This window comes from Aricia agestis, chromosome 7 (genome assembly GCF_905147365.1).
Source record: "Aricia agestis chromosome 7, ilAriAges1.1, whole genome shotgun sequence".
Lineage (NCBI taxonomy): Eukaryota > Metazoa > Arthropoda > Insecta > Lepidoptera > Lycaenidae > Aricia > Aricia agestis.
Genome location: NC_056412.1, coordinates 15,844,777 through 15,865,188, shown reverse-complemented (window position 1 = coordinate 15,865,188; position 20,412 = coordinate 15,844,777). Strand labels below are relative to the sequence as shown.

Below are 20,412 nucleotides of genomic sequence, written 5' to 3'. Positions count from 1 at the left end.
TTCTTTTTTGTATTTTTTTCTATTGAGTCTCCTCTATAACCATTGATTTTCACACAGAACAACCTAAGACGCACGTAATAGCAACGCTGCTTCTGTATCACAACGTTTTTCTTTCTATCATTTTCTCATGTGAATATGCATGCCCTATTACGATGTTTAAGCCTTTAGAATGAAATAGCATATTTAACATCTGTAATGCTTTTGCCGCGAAGCAAAAACGTGTAATGAGACCGTTTAGTTAACATTTTCCCAAATAATCTCAACCACTTCAAAGGTATTTAAAAAATCCAGTAGCTAAATAATTAACACCCACTTCAGATAAAAGGATATTAAAAATAGCATGATGTCGAAAAATATATCAATCGTAATCATCTTTACAAAGAATAATTTATTTTGGCATCGCAGCTTCGCAACGCGCCGTTTCACAGTTCTGTATGCAAGCCTCTGAGATAATGTAGTGCATTACACTAATTACTGTGTACCTCGGTAATGTATTATTTGTACTCAAATGTAATGCAAAAAAATACATTTTTATCCCTTTTAGCTTACACGACTCAAAATATAACGTATGGTTTTATATCCTTTGTTAGCAAAGGTTTAGAAATATAAAATTTTAGTGTCGCTATGTTTGTTGACAAGCTCCTCCGAAACGGTGGAACTGATTTTGATGAAATTTTGTGTTCTCATTTTATGGGTCCTGTTCGGTCGGAGTGCTAATAATAAAAACAATTTACTCACCAATCTTACTATACATGTTAAAAATCATTCTTTATTAATTTTACCAGAAAATATTCGTAATTACTGGCTTCTACGAAATCAAATCTCCTATTTCACTAATTGAAATTACAAAGAAATATTCTAAGAAAGTTTAATCAATATAAAGAAGCAAAAAATTAATTTCTTTCGAGTCACAATATTGGAACACTTAAGTTTTACTGTGGATGTGAATCATTGTATGAACAAGTCTTTAGGTTAAAATAAAATAAAAAGTAAAAATTGTCTTATTTCTGAATAGATTTTAGGAAAATGCTTTCAGAATGTTGATACTACTGGTGTATACCACCATTCCGGGAACTAACCCGGCGAGAAGAACCGGCGTAAGAAACTCGCACGGCGCCCACTTTTTTACCAAAAAAAGTGAGAAAAAAATTTGCTTTAAGATGACAAGAGATAAGAAAAGATAACATATTTTTAAAAAATCTCATGTCGCTACCACACATTTCAGTATCACACTTTATATTCCTATCCTTTTTGCCTATATCGTAACTTTACCTATAGACCTACAATGTAAAGAATAACGGAAATACGGAAAAACTTACGACGTTCGCCGGAAAAGCTGTATTTTATGTGATATCTCTTTTCAATAGTGAAACTATTAATCAATAGCTCGTCGAAAAAGGGAACCCTTTTTAATATCGATACAGATGTAAGTCTCAGACCGCCCTAACTCAATGTGGCTTAGTTTCAATCGGCGACGTGACGGGCATTCGACGGACGAAGCTCGTCTGATGCCGTGATCTAACTCCGTCGAGCGTACCAAGGGCTTTATTCTCGTCACTCGAATGTCGCTTGGACGCAGGCCTACTTAAGGCTGATTTTCCTGTCACGCTGACTGCGCGCACACCGTCGCGTCGGCGCTGGTGGCCCAAGATGTATGAAATTGTTGGAAACGTTTTTGAATAACGCGTAGCGCTCTGCGCTGATATTTCATACATTTCGGTATCGGCGCCGACAGTCAGCGAGCAGTCAGCGTGACAGGAAAATCAGTCTAAGCGCATACATGATTACGTGCAAGTCTGGCTGCGATCGTTTAATATTAGTTTAACCCTTAACCACTGACGTGCAATTAAGTTACATTACCACTGACGTACGTATGGGATACGTATGCCATATTGAATGCCTCCTGATGTACCGATAAAGTTTAATTCTGGTGTCAATTGCAGTCTTTTTATTTGGATATTTTCAAATGACATAAAGATATTAAAAAAATAATTATATTTATTATAAATAAATTTTTATGTTACAAAAACCTTAGTGACTTACAAAGTAGGATACTTATACTTTTTATAAAAAATTAACAAAAATATTTTCTAAACATAGGAACTTATTTTTTGGTTTATATTAATTATTAAGGATTATATTAATTAGTAAAAAATCACAATCACCACAAATCAAATTATAAGGCACTTTTTAAGGACAGTTGTTGCAGGTCGACTTAGAGCACTGCAAGCAAACCGATTTATGCAAACAATTGACATCCGTTTCGGGTTCTGCGACGTTTTTCTTTGAAATATACATGGAAAATTTTCATTGTGTAAAATTTATGGCTTTTGTTGCTTTTTTGACCAACTTTATACAAGGTGTAACAAAACTAAGAGATAATATTTTAGGGTATGTATGTGTTCTTTGTAGAGAGTTCACTGTGAAAGTTGCAACGCTGAAAGAACAATTTTTTTTTTACTTTTGTAGAAGAAACTCGTGACGCTGAGGCGCTTGCCCATACAAAAGTGAAAAAAAATGTTGGTCTTTCAGCGCTGCTACTTTGACAGTGAATTCTCTACAAGGAACACGTACACACCCTACAGTATTATTACTTAGTTTTGTTATACCCTGTAAAATCGCCGATCAAAACAATATATTTTGATCGGAGCAATGATATTCTATGTTACTAACGTAACTAGATTGGAAGTTTACGGTAGCAACGCGTTGCCACTTCGAAGATGCCTGCAGGCATATCTCACATACATAATGACATAAAGAATATATGACTTGACATTGTCTTTTGAACAAAAAAGTGGTTACGCATTTCTGATAATCTTTTGTAAGACATTGCTACTCTAGTATTTTAGAAACTCATTGGATCGGAGTATCTATAAAGAAGCGATAAAGAAAACGTTTCGGCTACAGGCTCTCGAGTACCTAAGACATACAATTTTACCATGGTAAAATGTATGGTAACGTAAACAAATTCCCGGGCAACGTCTAGTTTACGATATATTTTGGTAAAACTACGATAGAGCAGGAAAGTCCGAAGTCAGCAAACCGAAGTTGTTCGTAGTCGCTCACTGCAGCATGCTCGTACTCCATCTCCAATAAACTTTAGCTGAGTTTCCAGATTGCTTCCATTAATTAAATGATTTAAACGTATTTGTGAGAAAGCTATTGGTGTTAAAAATATTTACACAGCCAACGATACCTACATATTGTGTATGCCTGGCAAAATATTGGAAGCGACATTAAATTTTTGTGAAGACAGTGGGCTGAAATGCGTTTGGCCGCTACATCGTAAGATCACGAGCAAGTGTATGTAAAGGGTGACAGACGTGCGAGTGAGTACGCGGACTTACGGCTCGACGATCTTAATCGCCTGTGCGGGCTGTGTGTCAGCAAAGAGGCGCGAGCCTGGGGCATGGTAGTCCAGTGTGAGCGATTCTCGTGTGTCACCGACTCGAGCCGAGTAAGTTCGCGAACTTAAGAGGATTCCACACCGCCCTTTTTTCCATACAAACGTTGTCCCCTGTTTCCTCCCTGGATAATGCTAGTAGAGTTATAATTTTTTTCCTAAATATCTACGGCCACTAATACAATGTCCCTATGTTTTCTTTTTTTTCATAATTTAATTATTAAATAAGATATGAACGTTCAAAAACCCAAAAAAATGGCCAGATTTTCCGCTGTGTTTAAACGTCCAGAAAACAGATTTGGCTAGATTATACAAAAAAAAGCAAAACATAGGAACACAGCTCAAGCCCTTTTTAATCTTTAATGAAAAAAGTACTTAAATCGGTTAAGTTTTGGAGAAGGAATCAGGGGACAACGAATCGTTGATTTTCTGGATTTTCTGCAGTTGTCTCTATCGCGTTCTGCGGTATAGGCTTGAGGTAAGGGAGACAGCTATAGATATTACACGTACTTTTTTTTCATTTCTCTAGCCCCTGTTGTATCCTCTTAAAACCCGCGTACTTTAAGTTCGTACGTCTGTCAGGCACTTAACGATTTATTTAAATAGCGCGTGGTCGCGCTGCTATAATTTACATAGGTACATTCGCTTGTGATCTCGCGGTGCAGGGCCGCCAAACCGCGCGTTTAGACGGACCCATAATAATATAAAAATCCAGTCTATACGTTGCGTAAATTATATTTTTAGTGGAAATACCTATATTGAAAAGAAAACTACCAAATGTATCTCTAACTACATAGTAATTAGTAGTATATTTTGTAAGGGAAAGCTATAATTACTAATTTAATTTTTAATTTTCTATTTAATATTGATAGATATCTTTTGTAAACTACCCTTTGATATCTACTTATTATCACAAAGTATTTTTCGAATGGTTTTATTTACAGAATGTTTTTAATAAAACCATCGGAATGGTTTAACTCTATTCAAATCTATAGACGACTTTATAATAAGCCATTGTATGTATAGTAGAGATATATCTCACTATAAGCTTTTGCGAATATACAGCTGACAGACAGATTCTTGTCACGTTTGATTCCCCCGACGAAATATTGAATCTGTTCCCCGCAGTCATTGATGCCACATCGCCATATATCGCCATGCCACGTGCCATATATTGCCATGCCACGTGCCACTCTCGACGATAAAAACACATGCCACATCTGGTAGGCTATAGTTATAATGTATAAATATTTAAATGTAACTTAGGCCGCATCGATTTGAATATTAAAAGCTATAGAAGTTTTGTGGGAAGTTTGGAATCTGATGTATGTCGTAACCAAGGTTTTGCTGTAACTCATCATGGCTAACCATTTGATCACTTAGTATTTCAGTATTTTAAACCTTTATCTAGTAATATAATTGGCATATACTGTATTTTATTATATGCTTAATACCTTTAGTTACAATAGATTTATAAGGAAAGCAGTTGAGGTTTTAACTTTGTTCATCAAAAGCGGTGTAAATAGATAAACTCCTTTTAAAAATTCTCAAAAACCGGCTAGCTTTTTTACAACATATTCCTTCAAGTCTTATAAGTCTCCACGACGTGGCAGTATTTTCCGCATTTTCCCTTCCCTCTAAAATCTTTGCTAATGGAGTCATTAGTTAGACATACTTACGGCGTACTTACAACGCCTTTTAAAATACTTCGTACACGCGTCAAAACCCAAGTTTGCCATATGAAATAATCTTTTGAAGGTTCGTTCCGTGCATGTTAAATAGGGAAGTTTAATTGCTATAGCAATTAGTAGCGCAATGAGCCTTTCAATTAAGGCGTCATTAGGCGCCGCGTCGCCATCGACAATCCATCTGGCACGGCAATTTTATCAGGGCAATAATATCAGCCTTTACTGTACCGATTCGCTATTACAGAAATCTTTGTTAATTATTCTTTTAGCGGGTCCCTACAGACCTACAATAATATTGAACAATATCACGTATTATGCGTTATACCATTGACCGTCTAGGGTTATATTGAACATCGTGCGCCTTCAATCTAATTGTCAAATAAGTTTATTTGATAATTAGAACAGTTGTTTAAAAAAATTAAGCGTGATATTGACAATATAATTGATCGTCTAGGGGTCGGCTTACAGGGGTGTGTTCTGAATAACCATACTGGTCAGTGCTTATGTAGAATTGACGCCATACTATTGCTTTGTTCCAATATAATATTATTATACACCCGTGCATTGACGTACTATAATATGACTTTTTGGGTAGGGTAGGTGGGATAATTATAATACGTCACACTTGTCTCATCAGTGATACACCATTGCAATACGACGATTCAAGATGTCAGGAGCACTGCATGATCTGTATACTAGGTTATATTTTAGAACTCACGCCTGGTGTAAAATGACTCCGGTTACCGACTTTGATGTCGTACTGTTCAGTCCACTGCCGAGTTAATGCTGATGGCACTGCTATAGGGTAAGTTGATTTAAAGTGACTTCAAAATTCACGCTAATGGGCTAGTAAAAATAATATAAAATACCTACTCATCTTTATAAATTATATTTTATTCATAATACGTCTTCATGTCATAACCGCGAGATGACATCTGTCTTCTTGTCTTTCATCCCGATGGCCTCAGCTTGGTGCACGGTGTCCGGTAGTGATGTGGAGTCTATGTCAGGGACGAGGAAAGTGGCTGTTCCGGCGACCGCCGCGACGACGCCGAAGATGATGGACGGGAGACCACTCCAGTATGGCATCTTAAAGATTTTTAATCCATATTAATACCTCATAGGGTCGATTCAGAGTTCAGACCGCAACGCAAAGCCATGGTGTGTTTAGAATTTAGACAGGGCCCAAATCAGACCGCAAGCGACGCGTAGATGCATTTCTAAATTTGTATGGATTTGACAGATTTGCAAGACGTCTCACCACAAGCGTCTCACACTCACGAAATTTGTCAATTCAGTACTTTAGAAATACATCTACATCTCACGTTGCGGCCTGAATTGACTCTATATATACTCTATAGCTAGATTCTAATGAAATTCGCTATAGAGATACTTAATTGCATCCCAGGAAAGGACATAGGATAGTTTTTTTGCGGAAATATGTACGGTTGCCGCGCGATACTTATCACGGCGCAACGTAGTCCCATCTAGTTGAAAATGATCTACTATTCAAGTTAGTCATACAAAAAACGTTCAGTCACATTATATATTTTTTATAGAAGGAGATAGAGTTACGTGAGTATACGTCGACGGTATTAATATTAAAAGCCTTTAGTCCCGTCTAAAAAATTTGGAAAAGTATTTCATGCCGCTGAATTTATTAAATTCGATGTTAGTTAAAAAATGTTGCGCCTGACAAAGTTCAGCGGGCGCGCATCAAAGGCTGCGTCAATATTAAACAGGCGCTGAAACGATTTAAAGTATTTTAATTTTGTCATTGAGAATGCTTAATCGTCTGGCCATGAGATGCGCGCGGTAGGGGAGAGCGATCCCGCGACAGGTGAGCAACAAGTTGCAGATGTTACAATATAATATTATGTGCTGTCAAACGCCGGTTGCTTACGCAAAACCTATGAAAGTAAATAGATTTTTAATAGGTAGTAGGTAATAACACGTTGAATGTTTTATTCTGTGAAATCACTTGATCACTCAAGTGTTCGGAATGTTTGAAATAAATCAACAATTTATTCATTCATTGGTATAATACAAGTTGAATGACTGTCTGAAAAGAAGGATGATCCATGCGTATCGGCCAATTTAGACCGCAACGTGACGCAGACGCATTTCTGTATTGAATTGACTAGACTTCAATTGCGTGAGACGTCATGGAAATCTGTCAATTCAATATAAATTTAGAAATGCATCGACACGCCGCGTTGCGGTCTGATTTGAGCCGTGTCTAAACAAACCATGCCGAAGTTCCGCGGCGAAAATTCCGCATGATTACGTCAGCAATGCCAAACGCATATAATATAACGCGACGGAATTTCGGCATGGTGTGTCATCGGTAATTTAAAATACATTGCAGGCGGAATCAAGCCGAACTCCGCGGAAATTCAGCATAGTGTGTTTAGACGCTAATTCGCGCGCCCGTAATCTTCGTGGCTTACCAGAAGTGGTGTCTGCGGGGCGAGTATCGAGCCTATACGTCCGAGAGACGAGCACAGCGCGTGCATGGAGTTGCGAGTATACGTCGGGAACAGCTCCGACGTGTAGATGTACGTGATGTTGAAGTAAAAGGAGCTCATCGTCTTCCCTGATATGTACAGGGCTACGGAGAGCCAGCCGAGATCTGAAAATACCGCACAATTCAAGATACCGGTTCTTCTCGCCGGGCTAGTTCCCGAACCGATGGTAAGCACCATGTAGACTTTCTGAAAATATTTGTTTGAAATTTATTCAGAAATAAAACCTTTTTTTAATGTATTAGACCTGTAGTTTTAATAATATACAGATGTTAGTGCATGTTCAGCTACTATAGATTTTTAAGTCTATGTAATGCGTTTGTCCTACAGAATCTCCTCGTGTAGACAAGATTTTTCTATGTAACTTAGACAGCATAACACTGCAAACTTTATCTCCCAATGCTGAATGCAGAACCTTTATGAATGTAGTTTTCTCGTCCAATGTCCACAGACCACAGGAAATTGAAAAAATGGAAAAAAAAATAAAAATAAAAAATGTTTTATTTCTGAGTAAATTTGAATCAAATTTTTTCAGAATGTCTACCTGATGCCTACCACCGGTTCGGGAACTACCCCGGCGAGAAGAACCGGCGTAAGAAACTCGCACGGGTTCCACTTTTTACCAAAAAAGTGAGAGAAAAATTATTCTTTTAAAATAAAGTTTACAATTTAAGAAAGATCCAGCAACTCATTACACTAACCTACCAAATGTGGCTTACAATAAATAAATGCTTGCACATAGATACATAACTCAACAATACTTACTACTAGGCATGAATGGTTGAACGAGGCAGAAGATGGCACCAATGTAGAAGGTGAGGAGCAAAGGGAACTTCCTTCGATAATGCGTCAGCACGTACATGATGCCCCAAATGGCGAACAACTCACACACAGAAATGAGCGCATAGTTCACGTATTTATTGCCCTGCAGAGACACCGAGTTTATCGTCATGCCGTAGCTCACAAACGTGCAGCTTATCCACCACACGAGGCACACCAGAAACCGCTTCCGAAGGGCACTCGATTGGAAGGTATTCTTAAGCAGCTTCCCCAAAGGCACCTTCGATTCCGCCTCCATTGATACCTTTTCCAGCACATGCCTGTCCAGCTCTTTGCCGTTTATCTTCGAAATCTTTACTAGCAGATCCGTAGCCTCCTTCTTCCTGTCTTTAATTTGGAGCCATCGGGGACTCTCGTCAAGGAAGAATATGTAGAAGATGAACAGGAGCGCGGGGGTGTACAGGACGAGTAGTAGATGTCTCCAATACGGCACCATCCATGCGGCCAGAGCAAATAACATGCTCCCAGCGGGATACCCGATGGTGCATATGGACGAGAAAGCAACACGCTTTTGTTTCGACACGAACTCCAACACTGTAAGAAAAGTGCATTTGTGATACTACAGGAACCGAATTAAATGCATTTATCAACACCTTAGCTCAGGGAGTTTTAACAATTATTAGTTAACTTTAATTCAATTAGGGCCTCTTTCACCACTTCCTGATAAGGCTATCCACCACTTAACTTGACACATAGAGTATGGAAGATCTGTCAAATAAGCCTATCTGGCACCTTATCGGGAATTATGAAACATGCCCTTAATATTTAGACATAAACTTTATATTTTATTTTCTGTCAATATCTTCATTTAGTAAAAGTTAAATAATCATCAGCAGGGTAGCTTCCTAGGGAAACATCGATCAACTTTACAAGCTCTGTTTCTTTTGTCTTACACATTCGAAAAGTTGAAGACAAACAACTGTCAGCTGACCTAAAATTGGTGTGTGAAGCTTACTCACTTAGTACAAACGCTGGTAAGCAGGAGTCACCGATTGCAGCCTCGAGGAATTCCAGTGCGATATACAACCAGTACCATGGCGATAGGCTCCGCAGCATGCCGATGACACCGCCCATAACACCAGTAGCTATTATCAGCGTCTTCCTGCCGAATCTGAAAGCATTTTGAAATAAAACTTTAGGCGCGTAAAGAGTGAGATTTCAAGGTCGCGTCATGAAAAAGAGGGTCGAAATAATCACAATATTACATCACGACGCTCTGTCACGATTTTGGACAGAAGATTCACTTCTGACCATAAAGTTAATAAGTATATATTATGCTTCTGACAAAGGTATTCTGTACACACGCTCTTTTGTTTAAATAACAATTTTCCTACGCATTTTCCCATCTTTTTGCTAAAAGATGGCCCTGTGCGAGTTTCTTACGCCGCGCTGGTGTTTTTCGCTGGGTTTTTTCCGAACCGATGATAGACAATAATATCAATTAGGACATCCCGAAAAAGTTATTATAATATAATTATAGTGATAATATATTTGCTTACCAATTTGGAAATGAAAAATTTATTTGCAACAAAATATCAGGCAGCATAGCTAATATTTTAAATTATATGTAACATAAAAATAACAAAATTATAAAAAAATACTATTTCGCGCACATTTCGCGTCATTCTTACATAAACTAAAGACACGTAAGATAGTAAAAATAATTGTATTTTTATCGCTTCTTGACTAAGTTTTTAATTTGCCTTGCAAGCACGCAAGAGCACCGCGCTTTGAAGAATATTATTTTAATTTGTGATGATTTAAGAAATAGGTAATTTACTCTGTCAAGCGCTGTGACGACTATAATAATCCATAACTAACTTGAATAATACAAAAACTGTAAAATTAACAATCCTTACTATTTACTACAGCAGCTGTGACAATGATTATTTTCTTACACCCTAACTAGTTTTAAGTTTATAAAACAATTTTTATGATACGAATTAAATAACATGCGATTTGAATTACCATTCCAATAATGTCTACCTGACTTGAAAATGGCTTTTCAAGTTTATGGGGTCTTCATAGATGTTTTTCCTGTCATGCGGGCAACACCCACGAGGCCAGGAGCATGTTGTTACCCGTACCACCAGGGGTCGCACCACGAATCCGTTGTGAGACTCAAATGAATCGGGATGCTGCGTCCAGCTCTAACAACGTCATTTCACGTTTGTTAGAGCAGGACCCGGCATTCCGATTCGACCGTTTGAGTCTTAAAACGGTTTTATTTTAGGCCTCGATCCGGTGGTATTCCATATAACAGCTCTTAGCGGGCCCCTAGACGATTAATTTTATTGTTCAATATCACGTATTCTGCAATATTTTTGATCGCCTAGAGCTAATATTGAACGCGCCCGCCTTTCAATCTTGCTGTAAAATAAGTTGTTCAATAAAATATATTGCGTGTGATATTGCGCAATAAAATTGATCGTCCAGGGGCCCGCTTACATAAACATTAGACTACGACTGTACCTATCAGATAAGGGTCCGACTAGCAGCAGGCCGAACATGTATCCAGTGCTGTGCGCCGTACCCACCAACGTTCGCTTCCAGTCCTGGCATGCTAGCTCGAACTGAAACATTAGCATTTATAAGCATTTTAATATCATAAAAGTTAGCGGGGCAACCGAATCAAGAAATTCCGTAACGAAAAACACATAACATTCGTCTAGCGTCGCGCGTCGTTTCAGTTCGGCAGACTTCGGCTCGGTGTGGCTCGGGGTGTGGTGCTCGCGCACCGACCGGCACAGCTGTGCGGCGTTGCCAGACTTCGGCAAGGTGTGTGTGTGCGTGCGACTACACGTATGCGAATTATTATTCAAGTTGATAAAAAAATGCTATGCAATAGCTTTACCGCAGCAGTCCCCGACTGCCACACATATTTTTTTAATAATACTGTATGATACTGTGTTATGAGTTATGACTTATCGAATCATCGTATTATAAGATAAGCGAAAAGCAAAGCGATAAGCCCTTATATTATTTGTGTTTTATTGGTGTCAATGCAATTTTGAACCTAATCGGAATAGTTATGAAGCCAGTAAGTGGTATGTTTTAGAGACCTTTGTATTTTAAGACATAATCAACCCTGACTTCTTCTATCGTGAGTGCACAAAAAGAGGCTACGATTCCGTGATTTTCAAACAATGCACCGTTTTTGTTACTTGCTAATGCTATTCATTATCCGACTTCAGAAAAAATAAGACGGTTCGTCTGCATAAATATTTTTTGTCAATTAATTTGGTATAAGTCATCTACCATGGTAGAATTCTAAAAAGCCACGCTCTAAAATACTAGACCGCAGGGGGCACCATCTTGGTTGTTGCATTATTAGTGTCTAAACACTAGGCGGAAAACACGCGACTGAACTCACACGTTCCGACGCATTTGACTGATATGACACATGAGAACCGAATTTACGCGGCGCAAATTCAATTACGTAACTTTGCCCGAGTATTCAGTGTCTCGAGCGCCACCAAATTGACGCCGAAAAAAAAATTGCCGCCGAATCGCTGCCGAACTTACGCTCGACTGTACGCTATAACGCGACGTAATTTCGGCATGGTGTGTCATCGGTAATTTAAAATACATTTCAAGCGTAATCATGCCGAACTTCGGCCGCGTTTTTTCGGCCTAGTGTGTTTAGAAGTTGATTTATAGGCAAATGACGATTGACGGTAACTTATTAGCGACAAACCAAACTTTTAATTAAACTTAACCGAATGACGTAGGTCTGTCGTCTGCCTATGAATCAATTTCTTCGAATGTACATACAAAACATTGCAATTTGCAATATGTCTGTGTGTACTCACCTCAGCTACAAAACTGTCGGGATTGTCGTACACCCACTTGTCGCAGCCGCCACACACGCTCGAGTTGCCGTCTGCGCATCTATAAAAGAAATTTAAAAAATCTAAAAATTCTAAAATTAATTCTAAATTCTAAAATTATGTTATGTGCGTTTTCCTTTGAGTCCCACCTGCAGTTGTACAGAGAGGTTCAAATCGTAAGGGTTGCTTCCCACGGTGCTCTATGGATTACCATGGAAAAGCTTTAATTATTAAATTAAAGCTTTTAAATCCCGCCTGGTTAGAAGTTTTGTCAGTCATTAGACATATTTTTGTAAACAATTAATTTTACAGTCATTATCAAGAAAACTACCATACGGACCAAGTACCACAAATATTTTATCGGCAGTACTATCAATGAATATTTGGTTAGGTTGTCAAGACTAGCTAACAAACATAACTATATTTTTAACTTGACATAACCCACCCAAATAACTTAGGTCTACCAACTGCCTAGGAATAAACTTGCATGACAGCATTTTTGTTACAATATGGCCATGAGGCTTAGTATTGGCTATTGTATTCAACTAAACAGGTGTGCCGTATCGCTCTGTTCGACACTCTCAGATATATAAGTAGCAACAAGTGAACAATAAGCAATAAAAAACTTTTTCAAGGTGTTATTATGGCACTGAGACGCTATAATGCATTTTTAACAACTATTTACATTAACTACGCTATATCTACGCCGCCGGCGCGGCATAGGAGAGGAGGTAATTTCCTCCCCTTTTTTTGCTTATGGCGTAAACAAATGCCTGCCTATGCTGTTTCGTTTTGCTGGCACTCTCGGAATGTTATTATTCATTGTTAACAGTATTATATCACGTATAAAATCGAAAGTTTGTGTACGTGTTTTTGTTACCTTAACGAAAAGACTTCACACTACAACATGACGAGGCGATACGATTAGATGCATTTTTAAATGAGCCATTCAACTTTTGGGTAACACAACCATTCAGACTTTGGGTGTACAATGTACCATCCATAAAGTTACCAATAGAGAAACAAAGGCCTGAGCAAGCGAGATGTCACTATTAGTAACACTGCGTGGTAGAAAGAGAAGCGTGATTTGAGGTGGTATACCTCTTTTTTCATCTGTTTTTGTTCCGTCCGACTCGGGCGTTGGACATCAATACACTTTTCTAAGAATATTTTCGGTAATTTATTTAACTTTAGACATTATTTTTAGGTCTTCTCATTAAGAAACTAAAGTGTAATCAATTGTAAATGATTACTTCGTTAACTATTTACCAAGTATAAACATTATTTTAATATAAGTAATACAGTGCTATCAAACAAAAAAGGCAGATTAACCGAGTAGTGGTATTGGTCGTGAATATCCGACCTTGGCGAAATGGACACGAAAATATTTGTCGGATTATTACGACCTTGGCGGCTAAAGGGTTAGTGACAAAAGTAATCTTTTTTTTTCAAAAATTACAATATTATTATTATTCTATGCAGTTTTATTTTATCCCATTTTATTATTTTTACAATCTTACAATTATTATTCCATAATCGATATTCGAATTACAAGATGTATACAGTACATCACTAACACGCACACGAAAACATAATTGTATCCACAGATGTAAATCAATTTTGGTTACGTTTACGATAGGTAATATTAACTCTATGGTACCATCGAGTAAATTTTTTCATAGACAGTTGACTGACTCACGTTATCATTATGGATCCTGAGATTGACATAACCTGAACGAATTACGTAGATCCACCATCTGCTTAAGAATAAATTTCTCTTATAGTAGATACAAACTCCCTATTTCTCTAAATAAAATGCGGTAACATTAATAAGTGAGGCACTCCCAACAAAATCCAGTTTACATTAAAGATCGTGACAATTATGAGTTAAAATTCATGATCACGCCTGCAGGATTATTGCCTTTGCTTTATAATAAAAATGTGAAGCCTTTCACAGGCTAATTTATATTTAAAATTAATCCTGAAACTAAGCACTAGATAATAATATTGTACATAAGTACATAGAATCTAAAATACTTTCTAATATTGACTTTTTTTTACTATTATTTTTATACACTTCACAGACAGCCTTTAAATACAAAATTTAACGCAATTATTGTCACATAATGATTTTGATATAACTTTAAACAGGGTCTAATAAATATTATTTTACTTTATAAATTTAACTTAACGACGTGATGAGCCTGCATTGTCCAACCTTGGAAGTAATTTAATTTTCCCAACGCGGTAATCGAACTCACGACCTCTGAGTCAAGGGCCGCACTCTGAACCTGGACCAATGGGCATTGAAGTTATGATAAGATATAATCGTACCTTTATGTTTCTAAATATATTATATTTTTTTCCTTTACATGCCCTAATATTTTATCATGCATAGGACTTATACCTTACTTCCTTTTCCTTGACCTTACTGATCAAATATAGAGTGATGAGGATGTCCTCAAAAGTCTTAAAACATTCCTTCCTTATTTCCTCATGTTTAAGGTACCAAGTAATTAATATTTATGATACCAAATATTAAATAGGCCGTTATAGGCCATGGCTTAGGGATGGCAGCGTCCATAGACAGGACCCGATCTAGCCATTTAGCCGCTCCAGGCAAAAATAATTTTCGCCGCCCTTTACATATACAGGAAACATATTCGTTGGGGGAAAATGGGAGGAATATTTAAGTAAAATACTCAAATATTTCCACAAGCAAACTTAAGGTAGGTTAGCTGGTAAAATTCTCAAATTTAAGTGGTGGATGGCTAGGTTGGAAGATAGGAATAAGTCAATATCGCCGCCCCTCATTTTTGCCGCTCTGGGCAAATGCCCGGCTCGCCCCCCCCCCCCCCCCCCCCCCTTAGATCGGGCCCTGTCCATAGAGGCCCTACAGACCTACATATTACGTACACGGTGTGGAAATAAAGTGGCCAAACTGTTGCACTCAGAGTGGAATATTTATTACTTAAATTTTAAGTAATTAATATTCCACTCTAATTAATTACTTTTAAAGTAATTAATTAATTTTAAATTTTGAAATAAGCCTCATACATACAATATTATCTGTCAAACTCTTTATAAAATTGAAGGTTAATCATAATTAAATGTCTCTGTGTACGTCGGTAAGTGACCTAAGCGTGTAAATTCGGCACTGATTTGTATAAATACCTGTATTTAACATTGTCTACAACAAACACGTAGTTCGTAGAGAATATAGAGTTGGTGATAGACACAAATATAATAAGTAGAGCCAACGTCGTGTGGTAGGGCTTGAACAATCCAAACTCGTCGAGAACATCATCCAAAACCTTCCTCTCACTATAAACTGATGCAGTCATTTTATTGTTTTTTTTTTTTTATTTTGTTACTCAAGTTTTTTTTTCACAATACATGTAAAACACTTTTCTCAGACCAATTTGTTTCATGTATGCGGTGATAGCGAGGTACTAACATTCTTAAGGTTATTATACAACTACTATGTATTTTATTTGTATTCTAAACTACTTCTTCAACTTATTATATACCTGCCTAATATATTTTATTTTATGAACTTGACTTGGTCAATACAGACTAACTACTTTATTATATAAGAAAAAAAATATTTTTTACGCCAAAATATGTGGTATTCAAGTATAACACCCACTTTTCCCCTCTTGCTTGTAAAATTAATTTAATTATATAATTTAAATAAATGAATGATCTTTTTAAATAAAATCATCAGAGAGAAGGTTTTATCTACTTTTTTATATTAATAAGTACCCACTAGGAAAAATTTAAATGGCAAAACAATGTTTGCCGGGTCAGCTAGTCATGTTAAATACAAGGTGTAATACAAAATTAAGTGATAATGCTTGTGCCTAATGTCAAAAATATTTTATCATTGTTAGATACTATAATACTTTATCTATGGTTGGAAGTAGGAAGTTCTCTTTCAAAGTATGAATGGGCATTGTCCAAAAAAAATCACATGTACTTTTTTTTTTTTCGTTAAAATACGGTATTTTAAAAATATAAATTAAATAATTTTGAAATTCATTGGCTAGTTTTTCTCAATAAATTTTTAAAGTTTCGCTCTGACGTCATCATCGGCGGCCAGTAATTGACCTCTGCAGTATGTTTTTCCTTTCAATCTTATTTATAATGGCTGGTTCGTCAAATGCAAGTTCTCATTATGTAAAAGCTGATACGAGAAGCTTACCAAAAGTTCGAAACGTAATGTTGGTCGAATTTATTGCTAATTTGCAATAAATTTGACCATTGAAGGTCAAACAAAGGTTAAACATATTTGTTCAAAAATATAAGTAACTAATGGGTATTTTTTTCGTTTATATACAGAAAAACGATCACTGACCTTATTCCTCGAAATGTTTTTGTAATGAGCAAAATTAAAAAAAAATGGACAATCCCCATTATTTGTTTGACAACATAAATAATTTAATAATATAATATTTAACGCTATATTACATAGATCAAAGAATGACATTTTCACGCATTTTGTCTTTTACTTAATTGCATAACACATTATGATATTAGGATTTTTAGTGTGTCTGTCACCAGTTTTAACGCATAATATTACAATATTCACTTCTTATGTAAATTATTTCAAAATTTGTTACAAAAATAAACAAATATGCTAATAAGCCTTGTGGTTTGAGCATTTATTATAATGTTATATCCTTAATATTTTATTTTATATATTTTTCCTTTTTAAATTAATTGTAATTTGTAACTATACTATTCTACACAGTTTTTAGAATACTTTCTTAAGTATATAAAAAATATATTAATAAAATAATGAATGTATAATAACACAATAGTGGTTACGATCTACACCTATTTTAGTCGGTTTCAACAAAACTTTTTTCTCTTCCTTTACTCCAATGCAAATAATAAAAATACTAAATACGTCAAATAAAACAATCTTTCATAAGTATTGTATTTCTTATGCGGTTTTTCAGGTTCTTAAAGTAGGTCTAAGCCAATGTTTCCTAACCTTTTTCAGCCAAGCCTATGAATTACGAAAACAAGAACAGTTTTCACGGATCCCCTTAATAAAATAAACAGCAAAGAAAACTCCGATTATGTATAGTCTAGACACACCGTACCACCGTGGACACACACACAATAATATACTCGCGGACCCCCAGGGGTCCGCGGACAACAGGTTGGGAAACAAAACTAATGCCTTAGCCCCGGAAAACCACACGTTTAAAAGTTATTTATGTTTTTCTTTTTTTTTTAACCCAAAGCGAAGGTCGTTTTCTCATGTACTTTCTTTGTTAACAATTATTATTTGAAAATAATTACTTTAATATTACAAACCAAGTTTGTATTATGTATAGGTGTCTTAAAAATAGCAACTATAATATTTTTACTGTTTACACACGTGCAAACCGATCGCGATTATTTGCAAGGTTTCCGAAGATAGGTAATTAAAATCTAATATACAAAATTCTCGTGTCACAGTTTTCGTTGTCATACTCCTCCGAAACGGCTTGACCGATTCTCATGAAATTTTGTGAGCACGTTGAGTAGGTCTGAGAATCGGCCAACATCTATTTTTCATACAAAAAAAAATTATATGGCAAAACAACTTTGCCGGGACAGCTAGTGTAATAAAATAATATTATGTGACGTTTTTTGCCAGATAAAGATCAGTATCTAATAATAAGCAAAATGACTCTCCTGATTTATTTGCCGAGACTTAACTTTAATAGCTAATAAAATAATAATAATCATAATAATAAAAATTAACCCTACCGTATGACCCCGGTTAATAGTTGATTGTTTGCTTTAAAAATTCTCTGCCTAGCAGCTAGACAGAGTCCTTGCGAGTTAGTAATATTTTCATGAGCTAGGGCTCATGAAAATATTACTAACGCGCTCACATCCCCTGTTTGAAAGCCAAAGCAATATAGATTAAACAAAAATCGGCCAAGTGCGAGTCGGACTCGCACACGAAGGGTTCCGTACCGTTATAGAACGAAAAAAATGTGTTTTTGTATGGGAGCCGACCTAAATTCATTTATTTTATTTTTACTATTAAATAATAAAGTACGAATATAATTAGTGATTTTGTTAATATTTCAAGTGCCTACCTGTTGCCATTATGGATTACGAGAAGAAAGCCAATATTTAATTTGTTTTTAGTATTGGTTGTTATAGCGGCAACAGATATACATAATCTCTGAAAACTTGAAAAGTCTAGCTGTAGTGGTTCTTGAGATACAGCCTGGAGACAGACAGACAGACAGACATCAAAGTCTCATTAATAGGGTCCCGTTTTTACTCTTTGGATACGGAACCCTAATAAAATTAAACTTTTTAAACGGGACTTAACGCGACTTATTTAAGTAGTAATGCTACTACGAGTACATACTTTTTCTCGACGTTTCGGCCGTGTTGCAACGGCCGTGGTCACGAGGGGACTGAGTCCCCTCGTGACCACGGCCGTTGCAACACGGCCGAAACGTCGAGAAAAAGTATGTACTCGTAGTAGCATTACTACTTAAATAAGTCGCGTTAAGTCCCGTTTAAAAAGTTTAATTATAATGCAACGCGAAAGTTTAAAATGTTACCCTAATAAAATACCTGTAAGCGACATTCTCAACAACAAGCACGTAGTTGCCAGTGTAGATGGAGTTGGTGACAGCACCGAAGTTGATCAGGAAGCCCAGCCACAGATGGTAAGGTTGGAAGTTTCCGAAACCATCCAATATGTCGTCCAAATCTATAGTTTTTTGATCCCTAGTCATCTTGTCACTTTGTTACGCACATCGGCACATACAAGAGTTTTGAGAGAAATACACACCAGAGCACTTGCGTATGAAACTCACAAAAATTTAGATGGAACGCAAATTAAGATTAGTAGCACTGAGATTACACTTTTATATTTCAATCTCACAAAAATAAGCCATTTTTGCTACAAAGTTATAGTTAAAAATCAGCTCAATTAAAATGTATTTGATTAAATTTTAGTTTAATGTTTTCACTTAAATGCACTTTGATAATAATTTTATTTAAATATAAATTAGCTCTAATTTTACACTTAAACGTCTGTTATTTACCGAAACAAGGCTGAATTTATGCATACGTACTTTAAATTTCTTATCAAAAGAACTATGCGTGACCGCATAATATTATAAACTCTTAAATATTAATAGTAATTTGGCCGCAGATAAGACCGGTCTGCGGCGACGGTAGAGCCTCTATGGACCAACTTCAATGCTGAATGTTATTGTTTATTGCATCATCAACATCGACAAAATTGTTGTAACAGTAGTTTTTGAAGAAGTAATAAAAAAATGTAAATTTAACAGGAAACAGCTGATTTTGTTCATATGTAAATTACTGTTCGACGATCTCTGTGGCTCAATGGTTAAGAGTGTGTGGCAGCTCAAGCCGGGGGTCGCGGGTTCGAATCCCACCGACGGAACCAAAAGTTTTCGATGTTCCTAGGTCATGGATGTGTATTAAATATGTGTATTAGATTATAATTTTGTTTTTGTGTTAACCCTTCTCTGTTCTTTTCTTTCTCACATTGTGGCTTGTTTATATGTGATTATTGCTTATTTATTGCCATTTTAGATCCATCATAGTTATTAGATCTTAAGATAATGTGTGTAAGATTTGTGCATGTAGAACTACACCTGTAATTTAGGAAACATTAATCTTTATTCTACAATTGCATGTTTTCTTGTCAAGATCTTTTCTAATGTATTTCCTTGTTGGTGTGTCAAAGAAATAAATAAATAAATAATAAAAATCTTAATTATATGTATAGTTTAAAAGTATTAAATATATTCCCGTTGTCTGGTAATAAGAACGGTACTAGGTAGAGAATTGAAATTTTCACAGATTATGTACAGGACAACATTGCTTTTACTCAGTGCGCCAAAACTATATCCGTGTTTTTTCGGATATGAACTATCCTATGTTCCTTCCCCTGATTCAAAGTATCTTGATGCTAAATTATAATATACGTAAAGAGGTACCAGACATACATAATTCTCATTTATAATTTTAGTATGGATTAGCATAAAAAGAATATTATCCGCTCTCGTGCGTGTCGAGTCCTTGACTCTACCTATCACGAGACCTCAAGACAATCACTTAGACGA

General features: G+C 36.2%; 1 protein-coding gene across 2 annotated transcripts; it reads right to left on the bottom strand.

Moving 5' to 3' along the window:
• Positions 1–5,974: 5,974 nt before the first annotated feature.
• On the bottom strand, positions 5,975–19,166 carry LOC121729176 (solute carrier family 22 member 1-like). Of its 2 annotated transcripts, none has more exons than XM_042117612.1 (7): positions 18,884–19,166; positions 12,269–12,347; positions 10,929–11,029; positions 9,416–9,567; positions 8,382–8,990; positions 7,542–7,723; positions 5,975–6,180 (listed from the first exon to the last, which is right to left on the bottom strand). In XM_042117612.1, the coding sequence occupies exons 1-7, from the start codon at positions 19,045–19,047 to the stop codon at positions 6,007–6,009; spliced, it is 1,461 nt and encodes a 486-aa protein (XP_041973546.1). In that variant the 5' UTR covers positions 19,048–19,166; the 3' UTR covers positions 5,975–6,006. The 2 variants fall into 2 exon arrangements, with proteins under 2 accessions (XP_041973546.1, XP_041973545.1); XM_042117611.1 differs by lacking the exon at positions 18,884–19,166 and adding an exon at positions 15,461–15,717.
• Between the last annotated feature and the right edge of the window lie 1,246 nt (positions 19,167–20,412).